Raw genomic sequence first — 14,288 nt, forward strand, 5'->3', positions numbered from 1 at the left:
TTAAATGTACTTTGTTCTTTTGTGCTTGTCTACGTTAACATTTTTGCGATAAATGAAGGTATGGCACAAAAGAGTATATTTTATACTCTTAATAAAACTATGCTCGAGTTGAGCATAGTTAACGGGAAAAAGTTAATGTCAATATCTGATAAACTATCAATATCATTAGTTCCAATTTTCCAAACTCTTGTCACAAAGTCAGGTGTAATACCTTATAAATCGGGGTTTGGGAAACTGTCATCATCATCTCGAGTAGAACATTTACGAGTAAGCTGCGGATGCTTACGCATATTTATATTTTTATGTATAAAGTCATAGAATCAAAATCAAAATAGATCGTTTCACCCTCAAAATATTTTTGTATGTCATACGTAGTTTGTATGTTTTTGCATATTTAGATTTCCTAATTCATTGATAAATATTGAAGCAAATCTACCCTATCCTAAAACTCTAACTTATCTTATCCTAGAACTAGTCCTCAAAAAGACAGGTTTCAAATTTTTTGTTTTGCAACTTATTTGTTTCCATTATAATCATTTATGTTTAATATTTAGAAGCTGATAATTGTAATCTTGGAAAGGAACTAAATCGAATAATGAACATGTGCTATAGTACATTTAGTGAAATGTAACAAAATATTTTTCTACTTGATTTTAGTCAATGGAACGTATTGGATAATACTTAATTAATTAATCTAAAAGTGTCTTATATATACATATACATATATTCTACTACATTTATACTATTGCAAAAATAATTCGCATATGTATGGTTTTCGTGGATTCAAGTAAGGATATTTGGAGAGTGAACAAAATAAAGAATCAATTATATCTGTTTCAATCAATGACGATTGGTCGTTTATTAATGGAGCTACCATTGTGCTATCTTAGAATAAAAATGTTACACTAATTCGAAGAACATGGTATCTACTTTTTTCTTATATTGTCATTCATAGTAGAATCTATAATAGTATGCAAGAGTTTCTGAAAAGATTTTTCGCTTCATGTTCCAAAGATGATATTCTTAAGAATTTTAATTAATATTATATAATTATATTACACTGTTTATATTTATTGATTATACTATTTTTACTTGCTACTATTACTTATCAGGTTCTTATAGTCGATATTATTTAAAACTCTTAGATATCATGTTTGGAATAGGAAGTGAAAAATCTATCTAAGTGGAAACTTTTGCACACCACTGTGATTAATGCAAGTACGATGTTATCGTAAGCCGACAGTAAGGTGCAATCGGGAGGGTAATGCAAAGGAACTGTACGTTTTACAGAAGACTGAAGGCTGATCTGCAATACCTCCGAAGGAGGGGACTACTGAAGGCGTCGGGTGAACTATCGTACCAAGGACGTAAATGCACCAGATGCGGTGCACCGTTTGGTAGATTTTACAACACCGGTGCTCTGTGCACACGCTGCAGGCACAGAGTTTGCAGACAGTGCCGTATCGAGGTCAGGAGCCCCGCCGATAACAAAGACGTCGAATGGATCTGTAACATTTGCTATAAGATCGCGTGAGTATTCTTCCATTGTTACACCGTTTCCTTTTTGCATAGCTCACGTTGTTCGCAACTCTACTAAGATTCATTCCGACATTTCCTTGACTTTTTGCGTTTTTCTGTTTTATAAGATTGCTTATCTTCTTTTTTATAAAATAAGTAACATAATTTAAAATCGTTTGAAAGTAATGCAGTTTTAATGTATATTAAAAGTAAGGTTTAAAATACTCTATATTACAATACAATATTTTATTGTGTACAGTAAATTTGCTAAGATTTAATACCGTACAAAATATTATATTAAATGTAGATTTTGTAAAAAATTAAATTAATCTTTTAAGTCACCATAAAAATAAATTTTAACGTTATTTGATGATCCTGTTGATCGCTGCAAATTTTTGTATCCCTATATCTTAAAATTAATAAAATGCAATCTATATAAAATTTTAATGTATTAAATATAGATTTATAAAAATAAAGTTAACAAACTTTTTTCATATTTTCCAAGTAAGCGACTGGCTTCAATTAAGCATTTGGCTTTGTAGTTGATCGTATGATTATTAAGAATGCTAGTTGTTATGGTCATTTTGTAAATTTTTATACCTATTGATCACCTATGAAGTGTGAAAGACATTAGATCATTTTGTAAGTAATGTCGTATTATATACATTATATGTAACTTTAAATCTTTGAAAAATGGAGTTTATCGTATGTATTAATGGATAATCATTATCAATTGTTTTCTGGATATATGTATCAACTTTTTGGCAATTTAATCACCCTGAAAAATTGTTAAACTTTTGACAATTGATAGGTTACTCTCATTTGATTATCGTCTTCAAATTCCGCATTCTATTGAATTTTTTATTTCTTGGAAAAGATCTTGCAGAGCGCGAAGTAAATAAAAATTTACATATTTCAAATTATACTCTTTTATATTATTTAATATTTCTGCTTTTCGTCTGAATATCGCCATTTTCCGAGCATTTTCGTCACGATTCATTAGTATTGATTGTTTCTATATATATGCTTGTAATTTTTCTAAAACTTCTATATATATATTTGTAATTTTTCAAATTACTGATTGTACTGATTTCCTTACATACGACCTAATTTTGGATTCAAAATTTAAGACAAGTAAGAAATAACGTTCCTTATGGAATGGCTTGTTATAGTAATTGAAAACTATTTCCTCTTGTTAGTGTTGCTGTCTTTTTTCTATTAAAAAATTAAGTATTTTTGCTTCTACCTTTCATGTGCAAAAATTGAACTTGTACTTTTGTTTCTTCAGGGAATTACACGTTGTTACTGAGAAATGGACTTATGTAAATTCAGTATGTAAATCTGTAAATGGAAAAGCAGCGTCCCCTGTGGAATTATTGAAAAGCAGCATCCGACGAGCTTGGACAATCAACGGTTTGTTGAATATTTTTTTTTATTGTATATATATTATATTTATAGTTCTAATGTCAAGTTCGACATTTTATTGTGATATTAGAATCATAATAATAGTATTATATAAATTCATATGGATTAAATACATACAGATTTGAACGTAATAGCATATTACATATAAATAATTAACATATATACACTTAACATATATATACTGCATAGTGTATACTATATAGTGTATACTGTATAGTGTATACTGTATAGTGTATACTATATAGTATATAGTGTACACTATATACTATATACTACAGTATATATAATAGTATTATCTTCTTACTTTCACATTAAATGCCATAAATAAGTAAGTAGCAGTTATGTAACAGTAGTTACATGTGGATTTGTATAGATGCATATAGCAGTAAATCATTTCATTGAATTAATGCAATGTCGTACCAATTAGGTTTCCAAAAAGAAAACTTGAATTTCATTTAATAAATAAAAAAGAGGAAAAATGTCGTTTTTGGAAAACATAAGCCAAATATGAAAAATAAAGTCATATATATTTGAAAACGCTATTCTAGAAGTATGTGGGAAATACGTTCACTGAATATAACAACGTGTGTTATAATAATAATAGATGTTTATGATGGAAATAAGGATCGTTACAATTTATTGTATTACTAAATTTATTATTCAAAAAAAAGCTTATTTAAATTTCTGATTGTTTTCCAATTTTTGACAGAAATCCGTAATAACAAAAATTGAGCGTTCACAAGGAATTAATTGAAATCAAAATATTAGGTCGTCCGAAAAGTTTCTTTCGTTTTGTGAGGAAATAATGGATGCACAACATTTTCCGTTTTATATTATTTTACTGAATTACGTATGATGCATTTTGTTCTATCAAGATAAAAATCACAATGTTCGGTTTCATGTTTGTATAAAGATGCATCGTTGTAAAAGACGTGTCTGTAAAAGAAAGACACTTTTCAGACAACTTAACATTTTACCATGTTATTATATTTTTTCATTAGAGCCATCCAATTTCTACTATCTTACGCAATAGAAATATTAAATAGATATGTATAAATTTTGTCAGTATCTTCAGCCAAGAAATAGTTGAAGAGATCTTAAGGATTATAAATTTGTTTTCTATAAACTTTTTACTCCAATGTTTCTATTGAATAGATCCAGTACTAACTATATTAGATATAGTAAAACTATTAGAAATAGCGTAAAATATGAGGTGCAAAACTGATGCAACATCATTTGAAACTGAATAACTTTTCTAAAATTGGACGAAACGACTTGGATTTTTTTCTTGAAATTTAGGAGGATTAATTTACCACGTGATCTATGCAAAAATGGGAAGAAATTGTCATTGGTTGGAATCGCGAAGAAAAAAGTAGAAGTCACTGTAATAATAATTTAACCAATTTGAAGATTTACGTTAATGATCACATTTTGAAGATTTATGTTAATTATATACGTGCTGAAAATTTCACCAAAATTGGTTAACGTCGCTATGAACTATAAAATGGCGAAAATCACAGTTTTCACATCTTTTGGCCCAAAATCTACATCTTTCGATGCCCATCGCTTGTTTTTACATCAACCGATTTCAATGAAATTTTCAGCATATATATAACTGGCAGAAATCTATAAAATGTGTTGTTTAAATTTTTCTACATGCTTAAATAAAAGAGTTGAAGAAAGTGAATTTTTTTCTTCATGATTTCGGTCAATTCCAGTTTTCCCAAAATTCTTTTTATATGTCATTTAGTAAACTAATCTTCGTAACTTTCCAACAAAATATATAGCGTTTGGTCCAATTTTAAAAATGTTGCTCAGTTTCAAAGATGTAGCATCAGCTTTGCTCCTCATTGTAAATTGTCGTACATTTAACAGACCAACTGATCACTATAATGAATCTAAGAATTTGAATTCATCTCCAATGCAAGTACTTTCATCGATATTTGACGTATTGAAAATTTTACTTTCTTATCAAAAAAATCCAATAAATTATTTATACGTTTTGTGTATAGGTCCACCCACACGCTGGTCCGCAGCAAGGAAATCGCCAGAATTGCGTATATATCGAAGTTTGCCGTCTCGACATCAAGAATATCGCGAAGTCATTAATAAGAATGAAATCGTAAAGTCCGTTGACAGAGAAACGTCGAATTCTGATGAAAAGGAAGCAGTTGCCAGGGATGCGAATGAACAGTTCGATCAATGTAATAGTTCCACGAAAGACGATCCATGCAAAGATGCGATAACGAAAAACGAATCGATTTCTCTCGAAAAATTAACATCACGAGTCGAAACTAACGAACGAACGAATGCGAAACGAATAGAAAAGCTGTTTAATAAACAGGAAGAGGAAGTGCTATCGTCGAATGCTATAAAAACGAAGAAAAACGATCGATCCACTGCAACCACCAGCTGCAATAAAACAAAGATCGAAGAGCCAGACGAGACGACAGGTAGCCAAGAGCAAAATATACCAAGAATTTCATTGATAAAACCACCGAGAATATTGTCAAAGTTTATTTCACCAGAGATAAAATCTCCAATTAAACATGGAGATAGAAAATCGAATATCCCAATATTTAAAAGAAGCTGCAAGGAATTCGAGGACATTAGAAGCCCCCAAGAATCATCCAAACGTTCTCTCATCCCTCAAAGGTATTTATTCAATCATGGATTCAATCAAGCTTTCGTTTACATAGCTCGTTTTATGTTTTATATTTGATTTAATTTCAAAGTATGTATACTCATTCGAGGAATCGTTTTCAATAGAACAAAAGTTTCGTCACACACCCATAAGAATCATCGAAATATTCCTCAAAAGTCTCCGGATTTTCAGTGATTTTCAATCATGGCCTAGGTATTATTTATGTGATTCGTCTGATATTTCACGTTCTATTTAGTTTCAAAGCAAGTAAAACCGTTCGAGGAATCGTTTCGAATAGAACAAAAATTTCGTCACACACCCATAAGAATCATCGAAATATTCCTCAAAAGTCTCCTGATTTTCAGTGATTTTCAATCATGGCCTAGGTATTATTTATGTGATTCGTCTGATATTTCACGTTTTATTTAGTTTCAAAGCAAGTAAAACCGTTCGAGGAATCGCTTCGACTAAAACAAAAATTGCAAAGTTAAGATTGTTAACGTTCAGGGGAAATGTGAAAATGTGTAATCGTGCGAGTTATTGACACCTGCTTAGTTTTGGAATTATAGTGGCGTCATATACTTTTCAGACATTATTCTATTTAAAATATTTACGTGTTTATAAACAATATACGAAAACAAATTAGGGGAACATCGGATATGAAATACTGAAACTCAACTCAATGATCGATTTAAGAAGTGAACTTGGATCAGTAGGAAACAAGTCTTAAAAATAAAGTAATAATAAAATAGCGCCAAGAAAAATGTTTATATTCCCACAATTAATGCCCAATACTGAGAATGCTATCTCAAGAATTGATTTCTCAAAACAAGAAAGTGAACCGAAATAAGAGGGGCTCTACTGTACTTGAAAATAACGCATCCATATTATAGATATCTATACATCATTGTAGACGTTACATATACAATAGATTATATTATTATATTACGTTATACATCTCATTAAACAGCATTTGAATTTCTTGCAGATACCGAGGTAGTACCGACGACTTGCGTCGAAGTCGCGAGGACATAAGCTCACCTAGCCTGATTCCAAAACTTTTATCTCCAAAAAACAAGGAAGACCGACTAAAGCGCCAAGATAGCAAGGACGATATCCGCTGCGTATTCAAGTCTAACCGAAAAGAGTCGAAAGAAGAAACCCGAGGATCGTTCTTCAACCAGTCGACAGGGAAGGAGGACTCTAAGTACGGCATTCGGCTATTCCGGCGGGACAACAGCCGCGAAGACGTGGGTAGGGAGAGCGCGAATTCAAATGCGAATAACGCGGCTGTTGCTGCAAAAGGAAAGCAAGCCGGGAAAGAGGAGAAGCAGGAGAGGACGGAGGAACGCGTGGGCGTCTCGACCACGTCGAAATCGAAGTCGACGGTACACGAACAAGGCAGGACGAGGGCACCGGACAGAGAGGGCAGTAAGGAAAGCCTCTATGGCAAGTCGTCGAGAAATGACGAGGAAGGGCCACGCGTGAACCAGCATGAGAGAGTGAAAGCCGAGGCGGCGGCCAACGAACAGACGATGCTCGACGTGGTCGTCACCGACGAGAAGCTGTTGGAAGAACAAGAAGGCGTGAAGAAAGGAGAGAAGGAGGCGAACAAAGAGGAAAACTCGATGGTCGAGGAGACAGAAGCATTGGAGAACGATAAGAACACGGACTCTATGAAGGAGATCGCTGAAAGTCTGATCGAAAATTCCGAGGCCGATGTTACCGCGTTTGGAACGTATGACAGGAAGGATTCTGCATGTGGGAGGAAATCCGACGATTTTCAAGTGGTTAGTATCTGGTAGCTGTGTTATGAAGGATTTGGTAGTTTGAAGATTTGATTGAGTTTCATTTAAGTTGACTATTGATCTAATTTCACTTTGCAACTGTATTCGATATAGGTACGTCGAAAGTTCTCAAAGGAGGAGTTTTCCAATCCTGATGATACGGATGATACTCCAAATAAACGTTGCTCCAGTGTAAGTTGACTATATTGTATGTATTTTATCATTGATTTTAATACACTCATTTTAAGAGTATAGTACTCGATGCATGAATAACGATTCTCATAATAATCGGAGGAAAACAATATATAAAGTGAGAGATAAAACTTATCTATATGTCTAACATTATTTCGTGTACAACTTTTAAGGGATAAGTATAAGTATGATTTAATGAATCACTATCTGAATCACGTGGCCTAGTTTATAATCATAGCAAAAGCAAATAGCAATAGTAAATGCAAAAGCAAAAGCAAACACACGCCTGAAAAGTTTCGGAGTTGATAGTATTTAATAATGTTTTATTATATAACATTTTATTATTAAATACTATAGTAAAATTAACATAAATAAATACTATAATATATTATCATTGAATATTATACAAAACAACTTTTTTCTTGTGCTCTTTATTATATTATGATCTTCATTATATAATACCTATATGTGAAATTACCATTGTTTCCTGTACCTACGAGTACGACCCTTAAATTTAATGTCTACATAGCAATCAAGTTATAGTCAACAAAATATGGTCATCGTCATTTACAAACAGTGTGGTTTTATAAAATGCTTAAGTCACAGAAATAAATAAAGCAAACATCATTAATTAGTTTTATAGCATTTAAATAATTTGAATTGTACAACAGTATGTCCAATATTTTATGTACTAAAAATTGTTTTGTAAAGTTAAGGATCATTTACAAACGTTAACGTGTTTAGAAGATTTAAAAAAATGTTCAGATAAGACAGATGTAAAAACAAGAAAATTGTATGTAATTTCTAAATAACTGTTTCCTATTCTAACATAATTTTTCATTCTGGCCTAACATTCTATGGATATAGATTTTACTTAAAAAATATATTTCTTATCAGAATTTCTTCTTCTATCATATAACATGACTGTTTTATTTACAATTATTTAAACTACTAAAAAATACTTAAATTGTTTGAATAATAATTAAAATTTTCTATTGAGGATATTAAATGCAACACTACTTAGATTGCTAATACATTACTTAAATAAAAAATATTCCGATTTGTACATAGCCATATTATTTCTTTTATAGACTTTTCTATTATTTATTATACTACGATATAGTAGAAATACAAACAAATACTGAACTTATTACAGCACTTATCTCCGGAAGCAAGTCCACTGAGCACTAGATCGTCGAGATACAGCCCAAGGGAGAGTGAGAGCGAACCAACTCCTGCACTACCACGGAAAACGGGTGACTCGTGCTCCGCATCCCAAAGAATACGAGATGCAATTACAAGGACCAGGAGGGAATCTAATAGCACTAGATACGAGAGTAGCGGTAGCGAGAGTGTCAGGTGTGTGTAAATTGAATCACGCGACGCTTCAAGTCGCGAAATTTAATTTACCACTTAATTTACCGTATCTAACACGCACTTCGAATAATCAACTATTTACTACCGGAATAATCGATCATTAGCAAGTAGTGACGGAAATTTCACTCTTATACATGAATTAGAAATCGAATCAGTGAAAAGAATTTCAATAATTGCGGTGAAACGTAGTTCTATGTCTGAAGTTCCAGATTTTTAAGTCTAGGACATTTTCTTAGAATCTTTTGCCTTTGCTTTGGATAAAAGAAAGCTGAACAGTATAATTTCGCTTTATAAAATTGCTGATATTTAAGAGACATGCAACTTTTCATTATTTTGTGTAAAAAAGTAAAAGCAATGTTAATAGAAATTTACTGCTTTTCTCAATACATACTTGAGTTTCTCAAATTTTCTATTTTAACATTAAATTACTATTATTTTAATATTAAACTATTTCGATATCATATTTAGATAGAGATAATGTTACATGTATCTACAGTTGAAAAATTAGTGTATTTATTGTTAAGATTTCATTTGAAAGAAAAGTGCATGAAGAATATCTGTGAAAATCGTGTTATAAGATAACTTATCAAACAGTAAAAATATTATTTTTATAATTTTCATTTCCAACAAAACCTGATATTGTGCTTCGATTAATCGAATTACTTTGTAAGTCATAACACATAGTTTTATATTTATTGAATTAGTAATAATATTATTAATATTAGTATAAAACAATCGTTAAAAATAACATTTCGATAATAACCACTTAATATATTTTTTAGATTTTTTGTAATACTTTTATTTTGTTTCTTCTTCCCGATTAGATTAAGTGAAACTGGTCTTCATGGATACGTGGAACTGGCTAGGAAAGTAAAGTTTTTCGGTGGAAACGGAAGCAGTGCGGTTCCATCGACGATCGGAAGTGATGAAGTAGTGCAACGTGATAGCGCAACAAGTGCAGGTGAAGATGAGCCACATGACGATAATCATGGGAGAACAGGTCCCATTTCATCTCAAGGAAGAAGCATGCTTCGTAGAAGACGACAGTTTGACGCTCAAGGTATGTAAACATGATCTTTTATTTATTTTTATTACCTATATTATACTAAACTAATTTTTAATCCCGTTGTGCACGCATAATAGCAAATACATTCTACATATGATTATTTGTGCAAATATGTAATATATTTTTTGTATCTTCATTTATTTTTATAATATATTTCAGAAAACTTAAAACATAGATAGTTACGAATATTAAGTGAAGTTTATACATAATAGTTAAAAAGTATTATTACATATTACCAAAATATTTGAATATCACATATTGAATAAATAATTAAATATAAACAATTAATAGTTGATAAATATATTGATAAAATACTAGTCGTTAATGGAATGAAACAAATGAATAAAATAAAGATATAGATATTTGTAACATTCTTCAGAATATACATATATGTTTTGCTCTATCTTGCCATAAGATATATTGAAATATTTTAGACAAGTGTATGCAGAACAAAATGAAAATTTAATAAAATTAATTTTTAATTTTAATATAGTTTCTTATGATTAACTCAGTGTTTTATATTGATAATAATTTCCTCAATTTAAATCCATTTATATTAAAATAAATTATACAAATCAATTGATTTGATATTCTAATAAACCATTATTTTATTAAGAAATATTTTCGTAAATAGTCTCCAAATAATGTGTAGAATTTTAAATACATTTATTATAAAAATAGAACTTACATTCAATTCTAATGAGTTACCAATTATTTTCTTTTGACTGTCGTGTAATAACAATAAATTCTACCAGTAGTCAATGATTTCGAGCACAATATCATCTTTCTTGTTGTGCAGTAAGTAAAATTCACTGAGAAAGAAACGAACGACAGAATACATAACGATGAAGAAGAAATAATTCATGTTTCTATAATTGAAAAGAATTCCACTTTGAATCTAAACAGCAGACTATATTCTCGCGATTGTCAACAGTAATCTTTTAGCGAACAATAGGGTATATAAGTCGATATTACATACGACGTATAATTTGCCATATTTTCTTCAATTTCATCGATCATAACAAACTGTTAGGGGATGCTATAAGCTAGAAGAACGACAGAGAAGAACTCTATCAGTACTTGAATACGAAATCGATAGTGATTTGTTCATATTTATATTCTATAGCTTCTTAGAAGGCATAACCATAATTAATAGTCGCAGTTCATACCAACTATCGCAGCAGCGAGTAACATTTCGCTTTCGTGCCTGTTTCCCCCTATTCGAGTCTTTTACATACAGGGTGTCCAAAAATTATGTCATGTCTTTGACAAATGATTCTACACCTTCAGACGTATTATAACGATTTGAAATTCATGGTTGCTTTGAGACTTTTGTTCCTCGCGACGAGAACTACACGATGTAATAACAAAATTTGGCTTTGAAATTGAAGGTCTCCATTGATCCGAGGGTATAGAATCATCTGCCAGAGCCATAGCATATATTTTTAAATACCCTGTACGTTAACATTCAAAGATGTATTCTAATCGAAGACCACAGGGTAAAATATTATAAGTAGCATTTTCTCAATTTTATATAACTTTAAAATGCAAAACGCTATTAATTAATTGTATATTATCGATATCATCTTTTTTGTTCTAACCTTCGACTAGTAGTCTGTGGATTTTTATGCATTTATACAAAATTTGAAGATATAAAAATATATTTAATATACAAAAGCGTATAAGATATGAAGAATAGAGTATTCATTACAATTTTAATCTGTCAATCAAGAGAAACGATTTAACTCGTCATTCGAGTAGTAATTTATGTACCTATTTAAAGATACCTATCTTTTCACACGTAGTTTTAATTTTGTTACAAATAAGTTGTATCATATTACATCGTATTTACATTTGCAAGGTCTAAGACTGACTTAACTGAAGTTGATTTGTTTTTACTTTTATCAATAAATCTGATTAATGGACGTCACGGTTAACAAGTTAGTTAAGTAAAATAAATCTTCTATTTCTTTAGCCGTGTTCATAAAAATATAAATTTTCATAAAAATCTGTAGTCTATTAAGTCAGAATATCACAATGAGCTTATTCTTCGTAACTATTGTAGTTAGTGTACCGTACAACGAAATGTTATGATTCGATTAAATTTATTTTTAAAAGTTATTATGCAAATAATTGCCAAACTTTCTAGAACAAATAGTAAATATACAGTGCTGTGAATAATTATAGACTGAAACAGCTCAAATTGGATGCTATAGGAAATCAGGAGATATTACATGACGGATTATTGCTCCTCATAACAGAAATTAAAATCAAAAAAGCATTTTTCAGCAAGATAATGCTCTTATTCATACAATTGCCACTAGAAAAATGTGGTCTCAAGATTTCGGAAATTTCATTATTACCATGGCTAGGATGGAGACTGAATTCGATCGAGAACCTGTGGAGAATTTTAGCAACAAAAGTTTACGATCAGGGGAATATCTTTAGGAAAACATCTTTAGGAAAAGAATAAAATCCGCGTGGCCGGATATTCAAAATGAAACTTTAAATAAAATAATGCATAGTATATCTAATAAATTAACAGAAGAAATAAAAAATAAAGGAAAATCCGCTAAATATTAGACGAAAACGTAACAAAATTAACATTGAGTTTACACTTTTTCACAGTCAGAAACGCAATTGTGTAAGAAAATTAAATTTTTCCTGGACTCCAAAAGAAGAAAATTTTTGTTTGTTGTATCTTCAGTTTTCTTTTATATTATAACATGAAATTGTATAAACGATTTTGTCAATTTTTGTTTTAATATTATGAAAAATCTAAAATTAAGGTTGATTTTATAATTATTCATGGTACGGTATGTAGTAGTAAAGATGTGTTTTATATTACACTGCAAAATTTTATACAGTGTAAAAATCAATATCTATAACAAATTTAATTGTTTTCACTATAAATTCTATCACAATTTATAATACTATTTTAAACTGCCATAAAAACAATGTTTAGTAAATTATATAGTATATCAAAAAATTTTATAATATATATACAGTAAATTTAAAATTCAAAATGTATACATATAAACTATAGTAGTAGAAAATAATATTTCTATAATATGTAAGTACCTTTAACATGATCTTTAATAATACACAAATACATTAGTTTCCTTAATAGGTAATTTTTTATAATGTACTAATCCCATACAAAAATAAATGTTATTTTTAATTATTAATTCATCGTGAATTTACATAATTTTATCAAATTCAAATATTAGTACTATCAAATTATCGATCAAATTATTCAAGTATTTATGGACGATAACGTATGTACTATTATGCAGCATACAAGAAGTATGATACATGCAGGATCAACGTGAATATAAATGAAACTTTGATCCTTTTGTTCCAACATTGTACTTGAAGCAACGGCATTAATATGTAAGTCGAAATAGAAGTGATTATATTCGTGAATGCATGTTCTAATCCGTGATATTATAACATACTTCTAACGAATTACGATCATGTGAAAGATATCGGCGTAATACTTAGATCGGCCGGATAGGAATTTTAACGAAAGTAGAAACATTATCTCTCGTGGCTTCGAAACTGTGCTTTACGACCCATGTGGAGTAACACGCGTCAATTCTCCTAACGGCTTTATACAATTGCATTGACGTACAATCTATCTTTACTCGTTTTAAACGTTAATAGAGTCTTCTCTACGAACAAGAAATTTAACTAAAAAAGAAAATTAAGTAGCTTTCTGTAAAAGGAGCTCATAAGAGAAAATAAAGAATTGAGTAAATTATGTTGGAAATTTAATTTTAGTTTTTTAATATTACCTGCGTTTGAAGTGATAGTTCTAATGACTCTTAAAAAGTTTTGTTTACTTGGAGTTTAACTTCGCATTAACTACAAGGTTGTTAGCAACGTTAATACTTCATATGTGTATCAGTATTCTTACTCAGTATTCTTATACAGATATAAGACCATAAAGATTCTACCCTAAAACAATTTAATAAATTTTCTCTCCTTTTTAATTTGAGCTTTATGCCGCGAATAAATTTTGTTTCGTGTATAAAACGCTTAAGAGTCCAAATTTTAAATAACCACGTCCCTTCATTAGTAAACATATTATAAATATATAATTAGTAAATATTAGTAAATATAAAAATTATATTGTTAAAAAATTTGAAAAATCTCGTTTAATAAACAGTTAAATTTCAAACTTCCCAATGTGTACGTTCATTATTTTAAAATATTGTGCAGATATAAGAATGCTACGTTAGGAAGAATTTAAAGTTTAATTTCAAGTTTGTTTTAT

The 14,288-nt window shown here is 30.1% G+C and overlaps 1 protein-coding gene across 3 annotated transcripts in view; it reads left to right on the forward strand.

Annotated features, from left to right (window-relative positions):
• LOC139993048 (uncharacterized) overlaps window positions 1-14,288 on the forward strand; it is a 91,092-nt gene that overhangs the window by 18,121 nt on the left and 58,683 nt on the right. For all 3 annotated transcript variants that reach the window (XM_072014456.1, XM_072014442.1, XM_072014446.1), the window contains exons 2-8: window positions 1,291-1,530; window positions 2,807-2,931; window positions 4,956-5,598; window positions 6,576-7,377; window positions 7,489-7,566; window positions 8,723-8,925; window positions 9,768-10,003. In XM_072014456.1, the coding sequence (XP_071870557.1) occupies window positions 1,291-1,530; window positions 2,807-2,931; window positions 4,956-5,598; window positions 6,576-7,377; window positions 7,489-7,566; window positions 8,723-8,925; window positions 9,768-10,003 (2,327 nt within the window). The remainder of the gene's footprint in view (window positions 1-1,290; window positions 1,531-2,806; window positions 2,932-4,955; window positions 5,599-6,575; window positions 7,378-7,488; window positions 7,567-8,722; window positions 8,926-9,767; window positions 10,004-14,288) is intronic.

Source organism: Bombus fervidus, chromosome 2, assembly GCF_041682495.2.
Source record: "Bombus fervidus isolate BK054 chromosome 2, iyBomFerv1, whole genome shotgun sequence".
Lineage (NCBI taxonomy): Eukaryota > Metazoa > Arthropoda > Insecta > Hymenoptera > Apidae > Bombus > Bombus fervidus.